This window comes from Monopterus albus, unplaced genomic scaffold (assembly GCF_001952655.1).
Source record: "Monopterus albus unplaced genomic scaffold, M_albus_1.0 scaffold56.1, whole genome shotgun sequence".
Lineage (NCBI taxonomy): Eukaryota > Metazoa > Chordata > Actinopteri > Synbranchiformes > Synbranchidae > Monopterus > Monopterus albus.
In genome coordinates, this window is record NW_018127936.1 from 130,039 (window position 1) to 146,678 (window position 16,640).

At 39.0% G+C, this 16,640-nt stretch overlaps 1 protein-coding gene across 7 annotated transcripts in view; it reads right to left on the reverse strand.

Moving 5' to 3' along the window:
* The window catches only part of grid2 (glutamate receptor, ionotropic, delta 2), a 437,846-nt gene that overhangs the window by 60,659 nt on the left and 360,547 nt on the right, over positions 1-16,640 (reverse strand). For all 7 annotated transcript variants that reach the window (XR_002275145.1, XR_002275146.1, XM_020602378.1 and 4 more), the window contains 2 exons: positions 10,137-10,275; positions 2,377-2,569 (listed from right to left, as the gene is read on the reverse strand). Coding sequence is in view for 5 of the 7 variants with exons in the window: in XM_020602378.1 (XP_020458034.1) it covers positions 2,377-2,569; positions 10,137-10,275 (332 nt within the window). In the remaining 2 variants the exon portion in view is untranslated. The remainder of the gene's footprint in view (positions 1-2,376; positions 2,570-10,136; positions 10,276-16,640) is intronic.

The following is a 16,640-nucleotide window of genomic DNA, read 5'->3' on the forward strand; positions in this document are numbered from 1 at the left end:
TTGCATTTAATCACCTTAGCTGCTTATACTGTATCAATGTAGTCAAAATTTGGACATCTGTCTGTGTTGCAAACTTGATGATTTTATTCAAAACTAGTCAAAGTGAGCTTTGCCATAAAGTTGTAATATTTTTGTACTGGATTTCATATGACATTGTCACAATATTTATAATAAATCACATACTATTAATAAAACAGGTAACTTGCCAGTTCAGTCAGATCAGAAATTATGTGGGTTTTGTCACATCACTAGTGTGGTAATCAAGAGAATATATATATATATATATATATATATACAGTGCCTTGCGAAAGTATTCGGCCCCCTTGAACTTTGCGACCTTTTGACACATTTCAGGCGTCAAACATATATATATAATATATATATTGGTGTTACACACACATAGCTTTGTTAAGCAATGAACAACTAACTTATTCATAATTCTGGATACACTACTGATTAGGTATGTACAGTAGGAACATGCTCAATAACTACCTGTGCCAGTAGAGCTGTATGAGAGTTGAGTGTTAATAGTTGTATGCTTATACAGTGTTATGTGCTGCATTTATCTCATCATTTTGGAAACACCAACTGACACTTTAATCTCTCCTCCCAGCACTTCCACTACTTCCAATGCTGGCTACTGTTCAAACCTAATATATTCTAGAGGGTGGAGGGATAAAGTGAGGCCCTCACTGGAGGAGAGAGGGGCGATGCTAACAGAAAGTGGGCTGCGTGCAAATGAGATGCAGCAGTCAGGTATTTATGATGCTGGGTATTCACCAAGGGAATTAAGTATTTAACCGTGTGTGTTATCTGTATATCATTACCATCATTTAGATAGATTTATCCCCTGTCAACACAAATGACCCTGTGGCATGAGCTGTATGGCAAAACAGGACATAAGGAGGTTGCGCTGAAAACACTACAGATGTATTGTATACACCTAAGTATTTAATGTGCATGAATTAAATACAGGCTGAATTAGAGGTGAGGGTTTACAAGCAATAGCAAAGGTCTTACTGGTACTGGCTGGGGCTAGTATGAAATAAATAAATAGTTGGTAAAGCCTTCTGTTTTGGAGACATACATAAATGCTGCAAGAGCTGAACACATAAATGTGCTGTGTGTTTCTTTTGGAGGAGACACTTTGTATCATTGCATTATGTATAGGGATGGGTTGTGATAGCCAGTTCTGTTTTGGATCCTGTCCGAAATTGATGAAATATCTGGGTTTATTAAGCTTCATGGCCGAACAAATCCCTCATTAAACCTGCCATTGCTGTTCTCTGTTTAGTCTTTGGCTTCTCTGATAATACAGATGTCACCAAAAAAAAAAAAAAAAAAAGGGGTTTTCAAACCCGGAAATTTTTTGCACACCTGTTTGTATACATTATGCTAGGCTATGTAGCCTATTGCATGTTAAACTATAAACTTTAGGGGGAAAAACGCTGTCCTAAGGAAGCATGGCAGACTCGCTTAACCACTCTGAAGTCAAAGAAACTGCAAAAAGTGATATGTCGATTTCAGACTCTCTGGTAAATGGTCTATAACAGCAATTAGAATGACCAGTTGTAGAAAAGCTAGATTCATAAATAAACTTCTATTAGTTCCTTGAAAATCCATACATCAATAAATGCATTATAATAATTATTATTAATCGGATTTGATAAAGAATTCAAAAGGATTCAGAATTAATAAATGGATCCAGAATTAGATTCAGAGCAATAAAATGCTATCTAGCCTCATCCCTAATTACATATAATAATTAAATTCTCCACATGTGCAAATCAATGTGATCCTATTTATCAGTTTCCGATGTTACTCAGTGCCAACAGAACTTGTACAGAGGGTGACTTGTTTTGTCAATGATTTGCACATAATGCTGCATAATGGTTCACAGGCAGCAATGTTCTCAATACAAGACACATCTTGCAGTGATTACAGTTATAATAAGATGCCTGCACATTTTTAGTGGAGTATGGTCTCACTGGTTAACAGTAATATGAATAATACAAACAAAACAAACAACTACCAGAAATATATGTACTACAGTAGAAGTGTTATAAAGAATAAAGGTTAGAAACTGTAAGCCATAATATAAGTCATGCAACCTCTGAGACTGTCATTTTGTCTTCCAGGCTGATTTCACAATATAACCAAATTATGTGTGCTCCCCAAAATGACAAGATCAAATGATGGCTTGCATGTGAATGCTTTCTACTGAATAATGAATAATTGCTTTGGTATTGCTGCCATTCTGCACCTGGTCCCCTGTATTCAAAGCTTGTCACAGGAGTCATTTAACTCCTTTACGTAGTGATATTGCATGTGTCAATGATCCTTTATTTAAATTTAAATAAATAAACAAAGACCAACCTTGCGAATGCCTTCTTTTGACTCCTCCACATTATCTCCTCCTCCAGTGCGGTTAATCATCCGCCACATCTGGGAGTACATAGGGTCTCTCTCAAAGGGATTCATAGCCTTGGAGCGCACCTGGTCATATACTGCAGAGTCCAGCACCGTACCATAAGGCAGCTCTGTCTGCTTGGATAAGTCCTGAAGAGACCTACAGAGAGAAAAATGGTGAAAGTAGTTCATGTTCACAATGTTTCCAGCCATCCATTCATTGTAAGCACCATGCAGACTCTGCCTGAATGGTCAGCTCTACATCACATTCCCCTGGGCATTACTGTTGTGGAGATACTGCAGTCATCTTTTAGCTGCTCTGTGATGACAGTAGTTCTAGTAATTACTTTAGCAATGCCCTGTTTTCAGCAGCATGCTCTCTGTGCGACAAGTACCCACAGTGATAGTACTGGAGATACCAATCTACACTGCTATGTCATTTACTGCAATGATGACACTTTCTAATATGGCTCTGTAAACAGTAAATGGCCTGTCCAACGATGTCAACAAATGAGATGATCTTTCAGTACAATGACAGTCCTTGGCAATAAACCAGTAGCACATTATGATGTAAAATATGACCAGACCCCTGCTCACACATTACCTCATGTCCCTTTTAAAGTGCTGAAAAGAAACAGTGTTCACACACACTAATCAGCCACAACATTATGACCACCTGCCTAATACTGTGTATAATGTGGCAATTGGTTGACACTCATGTCACTCTGAGGCTCAGTCTGTCTTCTGTGAATCCAGTTGCTTTCATGGTTATACTTTCAGGAAAAGTGCACATTCATTTGCCATACAATGAAAAACCTCTGTAGAAGGAGTCAAAACTGGTTGTGAGGACAATTTAGTGACCATTTTTCAGACAAATTCAACAGCCTCCCCACTCTAGGCCTGATATCACCACTGATTGTTTCTCCTCATAGAGACCAATGTACAATATTTCTTATTTTCAACCATTTTAACAAAGATTCAAACAAAATGGAAACCTTTGAAAAGGTTGAATGAAATTTAACAGTTTAATCTACATACAGTGGGCACGGAAAGTATTCAGACCCCCTTAAATTTTTCACTCTTTGTTATATTGCAGCCATATGGTAAAATCATTTAAGTTCATTTTTTTCCTCATTAATGTACACACTGCACCCCATATTGACAGAAAAACAGAATTTTTGACATTTTTGCAGATTTATTAAAAAAAGAAAAACTGAAATATCACATGGTCATAAGTATTCAGACCCTTTGCTCAGTATTTAGTAGAAGCACCCTTTTGAGCTAATACAGCCATGAGTCTTTTTGGGAATGATGCAACAAGTTTTTCACACCTGCATTTGGGGATCCTCTGCCATTCCTCCTTGCAGATCCCCTCCAGTTCTGTCAGGTTGGATGGTAAACGTTGGTGGACAGCCATTTTCAGGTCTCTCCAGAGATGCTCAATTGGGTTTAAGTCAGGGCTCTGGCTGGGCCATTCAAGAACAGTCACAGAGTTGTTGTAAAGCCACTCCTTCGTTATTTTAGCTGTGTGCTTAGGGTCATTGTCTTGTTGGAAGGTGAACCTTCAGCCCAGTCTGAGGTCCTGAGCACTCTGGACAAGGTTTTTGTCCAGGATATCCCTGTACTTGGCCGCATTCACCCTTCCCTCGATTGCAACCAGTCGTCCTGTCCCTGCACCTGAAAAACACCCCCATAGCATGATGCTGCCACCACCATGCTGCACTGTTGGGACTGTATTGGACAGGTGATGAGCAGTGCCTGGTTTTCTCCACACATACCGCTTAGAATTAAGGCCAAAAAGTTCTATCTTGGTCTCATCAGACCAGAGAATCGTATTTCTCACCATCTTGGAGTCCTTCAGGTGTTTTTTAGCAAACTCCATGCAGACTTTCATGGGTCTTGCACTGAGGAGAGGCTTCCGTCGGGCCACTCTGCCATAAAGCCCCGACTGGTGGAGGGCTGCAGTGATGGTTGACGTTCTACAACTTTCTCCCATCTCCCGACTGCATCTCTGGAGCTCAGCCACAGTCATCTTTGGGTTCTTCTGTACCTCTCTCACCAAGGCTCTTCTCCCCCGATAGCTCAGTTTGGCCGGACGGCCAGCTCTAGGAAGGGTTCTGGTCGTCCCAAACGTCTTCCATTTAAGGATTATGGAGGCCACTGTGCTCTTAGGAACCTTAAGTGCAGCAGAAATGTTTTTGTAACCTTGGCCAGATCTGTGCCTTGCCACAATTCTGTCTCTGAGCTCTTCAGGCAGTTCCTTTGACCTCATGATTCTCATTTGCTCTGACATGCACGGTGAGCTGTAGGGTCTTATATAGACAGGTGCGTGGCTTTCCTAATCACGTCCAATCAGTATAATCAAACACAGCTGGACTCAAATGAAGGTGTAGAACCATCTCAGTCTGTCAATATGGGGTGCTGTGTGTACATTAATGAGGAAAAAAATGAACTTAAATGATTTTAGCATATGGCTGCAATATAACAAAGAGTGAAAAATTTAAGGGGGTCTGAATACTTTCCGTACCCACTGTAGATCAACCTCATCATCAGTTTGTAAGATGTTCTGGAGTCATTTAGCTATCATAATGTGGTCTCTGAGATCCTTATGCTTTCCCTGTTTTTCCTGCTTCGAACACATAAACTTTGAGGACTGAATGTTCACTTGCTGTCTAATATACCCCACACACTGACAGGTGCCATTATAACATGATAATCAGTGTCATTCACTTCACCTGTCAGTGGCCATAACGTTATGACTGATTGTTGTAGATGCAAGAATAGGTTAAGCATATGCATGATGTATCTTATAGCAGCTTTTGGGTAATGATGTGAAATACAGGTAAGTTAGAGCGTACCTGGCAAAACAACAGCTCTACACTACATATCTCTTCCCACATAAATAAATGACATCCCACATCTAAACCCCCCCCACACAGGGCAATGGATGTTGCTGTATCTCTTCCCACATAAATAAATGATTTACATCTAAACCCCCCCCCACACAGGGCAATGGATGTTGGCAGCAACATGTAACTGACATGGAATAAAAACAAACAAAAAAGAAGGGAATAGGCTGTGATCAACAAATGGGGGGAAAATGGGAATATGTTTGTGCAACAGCACTCACAGTTCACACTGCTGAACAAGGTGGCTTGGATAACTGCAAGTGGAAATAAAGCACACGTCAGCGTGTTCTGTAATATTTTTCCTTATTTCCCTCTCGCTCTCCTTTTTTTTTCCTATTGTGCTACCCATTACCAATAAACTGCCACCTCTGGGGGGATGCACAAGCTATTGTTAATTATAATGCAACAGTTGCCTCTCAAAGAGTTTGGCCGCTGAGAAATGTAATGCAGAACCATAACAGGAACTAATTACCCTTTGTGTGGTAAATTGATGCTACATACCACCCATGGATTGAAAGACATATTTGTGAAACAAAACATGCACACAATAAACACTCAGTGTCCTCGTTAATGAAGAACAACAATGGTATTTTCGCATGTTAATTCATTTGTAATACATTTGCAAAGAAGATTTAACAATGGGAGCAAGTACTGTATAGCTGGGTACTGTTCACGTTAACACAAGGCTGCTCACTCAGAGAAAAACACATGGACACACAGACATACAAAAAAACACATCCACAATTTTTATGGAAGGTCATGGCCCTAGCGGTTCCCCTCTCTCTAATGCCATCACCAGCTATCTCTTTGACTAGCTCTTTTAAAAAAATCATTTAAAGATTTTAATGGACTTTGCCAGGAACATGAATCTTTTACTGCTGTCAATTAATCTTTGGCCTTAATAATTTCCTCTCACCTCTACTCTCCTGTGAATACGTTATGTCTGACAATACACCCTTTGACCAGGATTCCCCCTTTGTGAATTGGTTTTACTGGGTAGTAAATGTGTGCCCACAGTGATTAAAACTATACTGCAGCTTCTGATTCACTTGTGTTTTAGGAGACAGATTTAAGGTCTGTAAATGCTCCCAGGTTTGACAAGAAAAACACACAATAAAAAAACCTATGACTGAAAATACTGGGGGGGAATCATGCAGCACATATCTCATAAGTGTCTTTCCAAAATGCTCATTATAATGTGTAGAAAAAACTTAAAACCAGGACTCAAGGTTTGTCCTTTGATACAGCTAAATACAAAACATCCAGTAAAGAAGTTATCCTTTTATTGATTGAAGACTTGAAGTGTCGCTGCAGTGGCTAAGTGCACTAGTTAAATACAACCTACTAGAAATAGGGAAAGGCAGCACCCTAAAAATAAAAAGAAGCTTACTAGACACTGACAATAATACATTTTAATCAAACACTATTAAACATCTGAGCTTAAATAAAAACAATGACATTGGTTGTCTCCTCAAGTATTATTGTGTTTGTATTGTCCGACAGAGATATGCATATTTGAATTATGTTTGTCTTTTTGTGATTGTTCAGTGTGAATTAAATGTCTGCATATGTGTATACGTGTACGCACTTGTGTTTCTTCCCTGTGTATGTTAGCTCATTTAGAAACCAATTATATTCCCCCCAAAGCAGCTCAATGAGCAAGCAAATTGAATGAATAGCAGCTGAATGTATGTTGTGACAAATAGTCAGTGTGTGCTTGTGTTTTAGTGTGTGTGAGAGAGAGGGGGGATTCTCTTAGTCAAAAACGATGACCACATTTGTTCTTTGTTGAAACATATTGTTGATAATATCCTTTAAGGAAATTTGGCAAAGCAAAAAAACTTTGCAAGTTTAAGGGGAACATAGCATATAAAATAGTGAGTGATTGGTATTTCAACAGTTTTTAATTACTTATTTATTTACTTTCTAATTTGCTGGAATAACCTGAGTTGTTATATCAACTCAGGTGTTAAAAGCTGGTTAATCGGAAGCCAGAAAGACTGATTATGAGGGAAAATTAATTTGTTTAAAGACTTGATTGGTTGCATGAGTTTAAGTTTACATTCATTTGGGAGACACTTTTGTCCAAAGCACTACTGTATACAAATCAGATACATTCCAATCCATAAAGTCAAATTTTTACTTTCTTGTTACTTTTTATGTCATTGGTGGTCGCTATGAAGCGGTATCATTATATTCTGTGAAAGAGCAAATTTTATCATTCTTTCCAACCATAAACTGTGCAGGGGACGGGGCTGTTACAAAGCCTTTCTCACCAACAGAGGATAAGCAAGTGATGGTGTGACATTCAATTTTGACTTCATTAGCCTTTATAAAAGACTCATGAGGCTTTAAATAAGCAAATAAACTGATGCCAGTTTGACCAATGTGACCACGTTGCTGTCTTAAAAAAAATATACGGCTACACACACGAGCAAGCAAAAAAACACCTTATTTAGTTTAGTGTCCATTTTTAGCAACCATAAAACATGAAATCTGCTGTGTGAGATTAGGCTAAAAAAAGAAGAATTCTATCCTCACACGCTGTCTGTCTTTCAATCTTCCCTTCCTGACCAATTCTTCTGCACCGTCTCACCCCTCTCTCAACAGTTAACGCCTCTTTTCTCACTATCTTGCTTCACTAAAAATCCATTTCTCATTCTGACTCATTGCTACACAAACCCTTCTCCACTCTTTTTTCTGCTCTTTTCTCCTCGTCACCTTCTTACCTCTGCCTTGTGCACCTTCCCTTTCCCTCTTAATTTGTCTCATGCATCTTTTCTTCCATAGACATCTCCTCTTCATTTCCACTTTATAAGGTTTATACCATTTTGTCTCTCTTTGTATATTGCTCTTGTGCTTCGGCTCTTTGCCACTCTCCACTGCCATCCTTGACTGTTTTCCTAAAGGATTCACACTGAAATTGAGGGAAAACATCCAAGCGTGAAATAGTCCAGAGAGGGTTCTGAACGCTCACTTGTTATTTCATTTCCAGGATGAAACAAGGGCATTAAAACTTAAAAGCCCTGTCTTTCCTGATGGCTCACTAAGAAACTAAGGAGAGTTACGCCTCTGTCCTTCTCCGGCCTCGACTTTCTTTCCTGCCCATGCATTTGCATGCTTGCTCTTTACAATTTCATTCTTTCAATCATTCACACAAATGCATTCATTCTCATTTCATCTGCATAATATGTTAATCAAGCAATAACAGATAAAAGTGCACGCTAATCACAGCGTCAGCGTCTCAGTTTTCTATTTGGTTATTCTCTTCATCTTTCCATTGAAGGTTTTTGTTTTGCTTTATATTTGAGTTTTCTATTACGACTCGCTCCAGCACCCATCTTACGATGCTCAAGGTCATGTGGGTGCTGCTGTTTAGGTAGTAATTATGCCAATAATGACCCCAGAAGAGTCAACACATTAAAGATAATGCATTGAAATTTATGGAAATCCTTAATTAGCTCAATGGATGGTGAATGAGCCAACAAACTGAGAGGCACTCATTAATGACAGCAAATTAGAATCAAACAAAAAGAAACCTAGGGGACAGACAAATAAGTGATTTTTTTCTGTTCACTTTCCATTCAGATGGACGGAAAGAGTAAAGGAAAGAAAAGACTATGTCAAAAAGTGAGAGGAAGAGAGAGTGGATGCAAAAATACACCGAAGGAAAAAGGAGGAGGTTTGCTAAAGAGAGGGGGAAAAATGACAGAGACAAACTGACAGAAACAAATTAAGAGACAGATAGTGATGAGATTTAGAGCAATAAATGTTGTTTATTCCAAAGCCAAGCACAATTAACCATGGCACTGCCGGGCATAGCGGATGCTTCGGCATGCTGATTAATCCGATGAGAGATGAGTGTTTCTTAGTGCCACCAGGAGAGAAGCTAGCAAACATATTATCACAAGGATAGATAAACAGAGGGCACAGTGCTTAGGGAAATACTGTGTGTGTGTGTGTGTGTGTGTGTGTGTGAAATCACAGCAATAAGAGTACAAGGCCTTGTCTTGACACATTCTCTGCCCTAGACCTGATACAAACATGCAAGAACCCTCTTCCTCACTTTCTTCCATGCTTTACCTTATTCTCTCTGTATTTCTCCATCTCTTCCCTATCGTAATCAGTTTAAACATACGCACACATGTTTTTGTCACTTACCAGGACCACACACTGACTTCTACTCATTTCCGGGGAGACTTACCCAGACCTTACCCATAACTAACACTTGCTCTAACCTTACACTGCATCATTTTTGTAAAGTTCAATGAGGTATGTTGTGGGGACCAGCTTCTGTTGTCTGAGAAAATAGTTTGTGCCCAGTTTTTAGTCCCCACAAGTATAGAAAAACAAGGCCACACACACACACTTAGAATGATAGATCAACACTCAAGGCAGACAGGAAATTGCTATCCTTAAATGGGACGAAGAACAAGAAGGAGGTGAGAAAGGACGGTAGAGGGAAAGGAAGGGATAGGGAAATAATTGTGTGTGTACGTGTTGCCTCTCATACATTACACCTGCCCGATAGAACGGATTTCCACCCAGAGGAAAAATCGAGCACGCTCAGAGAGATTGCAGTATGTCCCATTGTGTTAGAAACAATTTGTCACGTAGCACAACTACACAAACTCTGTGGTGATAGGTGTCATTTAGCATACGTGTGTGTTTATGTCCATAACTGTGTGCATACCTGAATTTATGATTTTTAGTTATTGTATCATGGCACCAATTGTTAGAAGAACTGAATTTTTCAAGAAGGAAATTCATGAAACTAAAATTTGAAGCAAGTATATTTAAAACCTGTGAGATACTTACTGTATGGAATTCTCTATATGTGTGATAGTGAGGAAGGCTGCCAGGTTGGCGGTGTATGAGGAGATGACAATTAAAGCAAACATCCACCAAACGCCCATCATCATCCTTGTAGCTAGTGTAGTGTAGGGTACCTCTCCACCTAGAAAGAAAGAAGGAAGAGAGAGAACACCAGTTAAAGAAAAACACAGTAACAGAAAAAAGAAAAAAAAATCACATAGACACATTCAAGCAAGTCCTGCAGAAGAAAAAGCTGATGAAACAACAAAGCACATCCTGAAAAATTATGTCTGGATTATCAGATCACATGGCAGCATAAAGTGAGAAAAGCTATAGAGAATTGGCTCCATGATCTTTTAGAAAGACATCAAAAGGACACATCTCCGGTACAGCTTAAAGATATGATAATATTTATGGTAAAAGTCGCCTTTGGAGACTGTCTTTGAATCACTGGAGATGTCTTAATATATAAGCACTCCTGAAACACCAGCAGGCATACCTGTTTGGACACAAGTTAAAAACTAATCTGTGATGAATTGTCTTGAAAAAAGCCTTTAAGCTTGCAATCTGAACAGGATGTGTAAATGGCTGTCAGGCCTTCCCATTAGAATTCAGTGCTGCCAGAAGCACATTGCAAAGCAACTTGTCCATCTTCAAATATAAAACCTCTTTATCTGTTATAAACTGTTTTTTTGTAGCTTTGTCCTCTGAATCTTGTTGTGCACCAGTAAAAAGATAGCAAGCTCACTTTCTGGGAGCTTAAAGGTGGCTGCCACTCTACAAAAACAATCATTTATATGTGCATTAACTAAAATAACAGATTTATCTTTGGCTTTTCTGTTCTCCCTAGGTAAACTGTGGGCCGATCGATTCGAGTCATGCACTCACAATCAGGCATTTACACGTCTTCATGCCAAATACACGCATATAGTATGTACACACAAGCACATGGTACTGATTGATTTGCAGCATGTGACCTCCTCCTCGCTGCCTTTATTGAAGCCTGTCAGAAATAAACCCCATTCATTCTTCTAGCAGGAGATCTGTTACATAAACTCAGACAAAAGGCAGTCTCCTCACTCTCGCTTTCCTCCAGCCGTGACTCAGTAATATATGTGACACCCACATAATCCCATGTTCTCTCTATCTTGCACCCCTCCCCTTCCTCCACTGTATTCTTGCTTTTGCCATCTCCTTTTCAGGTCTTTCCTGAACCACATATAGCATTTGATTTAATTTAAATTTGTTATCTCTAGCTCTCATTCCATTCTGAGTTGACCAGATCTTTTGTAGGTTATACATTTGCTTTTGACATCAGGTTTTATCACAAACACGAATGCATACTGTACTCTGTATTCGGTTCAAATGATCCCCTCCCCATTTGGTTTTTATTTTGTACTGTATGCTTTTATGTAGAATGAGATGGCATCCTAAGCTCCGTTTTACGGTTCTTTGAGTATTTTCTTTGTATGAAAAGTCACAGTAATAAATCAATTCTTTTCATTTCTTTTATCATTTATTGTAGGTAGCCTGACACTGACAACTCTTGATGAATAAAGGTGAGAAAATTAATAAATAAAGCAAAATAAATTAAATTCTCATAAAAAACACACAAATACAAAAGCAAAATGTCTAAATCTGTAACCTCTTCAGCAGATTTAATCAAATATTTATTTTTAAAAGAAATTTAATAAAAAGAAATTGATAGAAAGAAAAATAGCCCTATCAATTAAAATACATGTCTACATAATATTTGTGATAAAGTTCATGGACTTAACTCCCCATGAGAGAGAAATAACAGCAGACTTTCCAAGGCAGTGAGAAGATGACTCTTTTCCAAGGATGGATGCAATCAGCAGGCACAGGTGCTTTTTTTCTCATTATGTATGCAGACTGTCAAATATGTCCAAATATGCCAAACCGTGACTGCAGTTTCTGGGGCTTCAGTAGCTTCTAAACCATGACCTTTGTGAATCATTTCACTTGTGGAAGGTAGTCAGGGACTTTGGGTTTCATACTAGAAATATCCATTGAAGGCCAATTAACTCACCGGGAAAAAAAAAAAAAGTCAAATTGCTGCACAAGTGACTTTTACAAACTATTTAATAGAGCAGGGAAAATGACTGGGCTCTGTTCTGACACCTGAATATCCCAAATTTAAAGGTGGGCAAAGTTTTCTTAGATTCTTTGCGGTGTTTTATACTTCTTGCTGTCCCTAGACAGTGTCTAAATCAAATCAAGATCAACTACAACAGAGTTTTTGAAAAGGTCATTTTGTTTCCTGCTCTAAATATCTGAGTGAGAGAGAGAGAGAAGGTACTGTAGTAACATCTTCGTAAGATATATAAAGTCGGATTTATAAAGCTCAATAAAACAAAGTGAACATTGAGAAGTGGGTTGTTATAGCTTTTAACATGGTTTATGAGAAGACAAGCCTGGCATTTATACCTGCCAAAATGTCAGAAACTTCCCTCTTAGTTTACTATGGACTAAGACACCAGATCTTAAATGGTTTTCAAATTGCTAAAATTACTCCATGACTAAGCAGACTTCTAAAGGCCCCACGGCTTACACACAAGCAGCACTCAGCAGAAGTTTTAGCTGATACCGAGTAAAAGAAAACACTTTCAGAATAGGCACAGAAACCTGACCGCATGTTAAGGACTGACAACCATTAAAAGTAATTAGTTTAACCGCTGCCACACAGATAAAAGTTAAACTTCTGCTTAGCTATTGACTGTGCTAACAACAGGTGAGTTGTTGATTGTAGATCTATTGTTAGAATTATTTTGAACATTTCATCTGTGGGGATTCCTTCAGTGAAGCTAACCAGGACCACTAAAGGAAGCTGCATGATGACCCGTCTCTGCAGGACTTAGAATAAAGGAGTTTCTCTTCAAGGCACTCTTCCACACACCATTCAAGTTTTCCTGTGGTTGCAATCCTGAAAAGCTCCTGTCACAGGTAAAAGAGTGAATGTGTCTCCGTTTGCATGTGTGTATGTTTATGATTCCAGAAGAGGCATAACTAGCATCAAGGAGCTTTTGTGGGTACTAGCTCAGCAGCTTTGAAGATGTGTAATTGTGTCCCTTCAATACACCTTCCCATTCTTTCCATCATGTCTCTCCTGCTTCTCATTTCCATCTCTGCTGTGCTCCCCTGTACGTGTCCCCTGTACATTATGTCTATGACTTTATGACATTATGACTCCATGAATCAAAATCTGCAACTTCAAAGGACCATAAAAGGGTGGCATCAGGTTTGAACTACATGAACTACTTTACAGATGTATTGTTTGAAAATCATGTTGCTGTGTTTCATAATCTTAATGCATTTCACCCAAGATCTATAGGTCACCACTGGTCTTCATTTATTTCACCACTGTTACCAGATCCTAACTGCTGGCTTACTTCCTGTCAGCCTTTATTGACTGACTGGATTGCTGGCTGTCTACATAACTGATTAGGGGTTAATTAGATAGCTGGCTGTCTATATACTCCCTTGGCTGTGTGACTGACTGACTGACTGATTGACTCGCTCCATTACTGGCCTCTGGCTTAGCCAACGGATTCACTTTCGCATTTTAAAACCTGGCTTTTTCTTTCTGCTGCTTTTCTTATTCACCTCCAATTTCATGATCTGATTTTGTGATTGCCTGAGCAGATTGGCAACTAGTAAATGGTCCTCACTCCTCTTTCTAGTCCTTTCTGTTATATGAAAAAATTCTCCCAGACACTTTCCCTCATTTTATTCTCATCTGCAGTCTTCCTGCCTTTTGGTTCATGTTGCTAAATTAACACATACACGCACAGATACTGTAAGTGTGTGCTACTTTTTTACCATTGTGTACACTGAGTTCTAAGGAAATGGGGAACAAGAGAGAGAATAAACCTTCTTTTTACCAAAGATTAACTAGCTGAGGTAAATACACTACAAATATGATTTAACAATGATAATGCGATAAAACCATATTACAGAAAAATGTCTTTTCTCGACTGCAATTGATTCCGAGTTGTTAAAATTGTGATTAGTAGGATAATGTATAAAACATTTTTTGAAAATTCACCCGCACTCCATCACTGATTAAAAAAGAAAGAAAGAAAGAAAGAAAGAAAGAAAGAACTCCATAGGGCACTTTTAATAGATAAAAAAAATTAAAGTGCTGACCAAAAGCCATACCATTACAGAACTGAGATTGCCAGAGTGAATGTGAGGATTGTGCCCTTGAGAAGAAGGGGAGGAACAGAAAGCCAAGATGTTGCAGAGGAGTGACAGAAATGGGAGGGTGAGGTATGTGGGCTGCGAGCTGTGAAATATCGAAAATGACATTGTTAAAATTGGATATGAGCAACTCAAACACAATCACTATCATGTGAAGGAGCTTAGAAAATATTCACTGACTAAAGTCTGTGTACTTAGGAAGACCCACAGATTGCCCTAGTCAAGGTAAAAGTGCTGAGAGAACCATCTGTCAGAAGCTGCACTGGGTCAGACAGCCGTGGTCCTATTGGTTTGATAGAGCAAGACACAGCCTGCATGCAGTCACCTATAATGAGACCACAGTATTGTAGCTGAATTCACTACACGCATGCATGTGGTGGACACATATGCCACTGTTTTGGTGAGAGAAGTTACTCTGTGTTTCAGACATCCAAAATAGATAAGCTTTTGTCTATTTTCCCCCATTCCTATTCAAGACATGCTTAAGTTACAACATCAATTTGATGAAAAAAAAGTATATTAATATGGCTTACAGAATGGACAGTAACTAATAACACAGAAAAGAAGTTTTCTGTTCCTATTTTCCCATGAAAATTATGCCAGTGAGTTATTAATAAACTGCTTCATTCATAACTGAAAACTTCAGATATTATGAATTAGCTGTGTGTTGGTGTGTGAAAGGCTCTCTCTTTCTGCAGGACCTGCCCTTAATTCTGCATTTCAAAGATAAGCATATTCACACACAAATGTGCCAGATACTCATGAACGCGTTCACACACATACACACACATGCAGCCTTGTCTTCTTGGCTGTTGTAACCTTCATATTATACACAGATTGTATTGATCTATATATAAGAGGTGAGCAAGGAAACACAGCCTGTAAATAAGCTAAAGGAAATTTCTGCTGATTCCATCATTTTCATGTTCCTTTCAAGTGTGAACGGGAGGTAAAAGTGCTGATAAGGCTTGAAGAAAAGAGGAGCGAAGAGGATAAATGTGTTTCTGTAATAAGTCCAATGTCAAGCAATTTCTGCATATGGTACATAAATGCATGGTGGCAGCACACACACACACACACACACACAGAGTCAGTGCACTTCTGCCTCAGCTATTCAAGGAAGCCATTAAAGTTACCACACTAAGTCATACACACATACAGATGCAGAGACATATGCCCACGTGCACTCACACAGAATAAGGCTGGGGGTTTATCGCAGGTCTCCACATTTGACCCGGTGCAGTCTGGAACTTCACTGACTACTCTACCTTCATTCATATCAGGGAATATTTAAAGACCAAAAAGCTGTGAGTTTCAATGAAAGTTTACAAGCGATGATGTGGCAAGTTGGTCAGAAAGTCTCTGAAGGGCAGACACACAAACTCTCAAAAAACTGAGTGTGGTTATTGTAGGCTAATATTAGCAAAGAGTAAACAGACCACACCTGATCACAGCTAGCTGTACTGCTCAGTTTAAAACAGATAAGGTCAGTTCATGCTTTTCAAGTCTGTGTGTTCACAGGTTCTCCATGGATCCAAGTGACATACATTTTGTCATCTGCCAAGTCAATAAGGGTCTAGGTGCAAAATCTGGCCCTATTCTTGTTCAACAGTTGCAGTCTTTGTTGATTTGTTTTTACTTTTTCATGTTGTTCAACCAAATACAACAAACAAAGGAATTCATCTTTTGTCATCATCGTGCTTTCTAATGTGCAGGGTGGAACGTATCTATATAACGAGACTGTCGTATGAATACAAACATGTCTGTGTCTGTCCAAGGGCAAGCAGTCCATACACAAACAGACCATTGTGGACTATTGCACCTATGATATGTCATTTCTTCCTACAAAAGTTGACGTGGAGTTTTATATATTCCTTATTTAAAGAGAATGATTTGCATGTTTTGGACACCCATGAACATCTCACACATAAAAATAATACAACTTATTTACAATCTACAAGGATGGCAACTGCCAACCAGCACAAAAAACATTTAGTTTATAATCACAGTAAGCCATTCCTCTTATGTTATGCTTGGCGATCATGCCAAACAACAGACAGCCGACTACCACAAGATATCATAGCATCTCCCAGCAACAAACATCTTCATAGTGAGCCAACCAACATCTTGTCAGGTTTGCCCGGCTGCACCTGCCTCTCTCACTTCTCTCCCTCTATTTTAGCTCCCTTACCCCTGATTTCTTTATCTGACACACCTGCTTCACGTCCCTTGAATCACCACCAGCTGCACCTGATTAGTTTCTTCCTATTTATACTGTGCTCATCG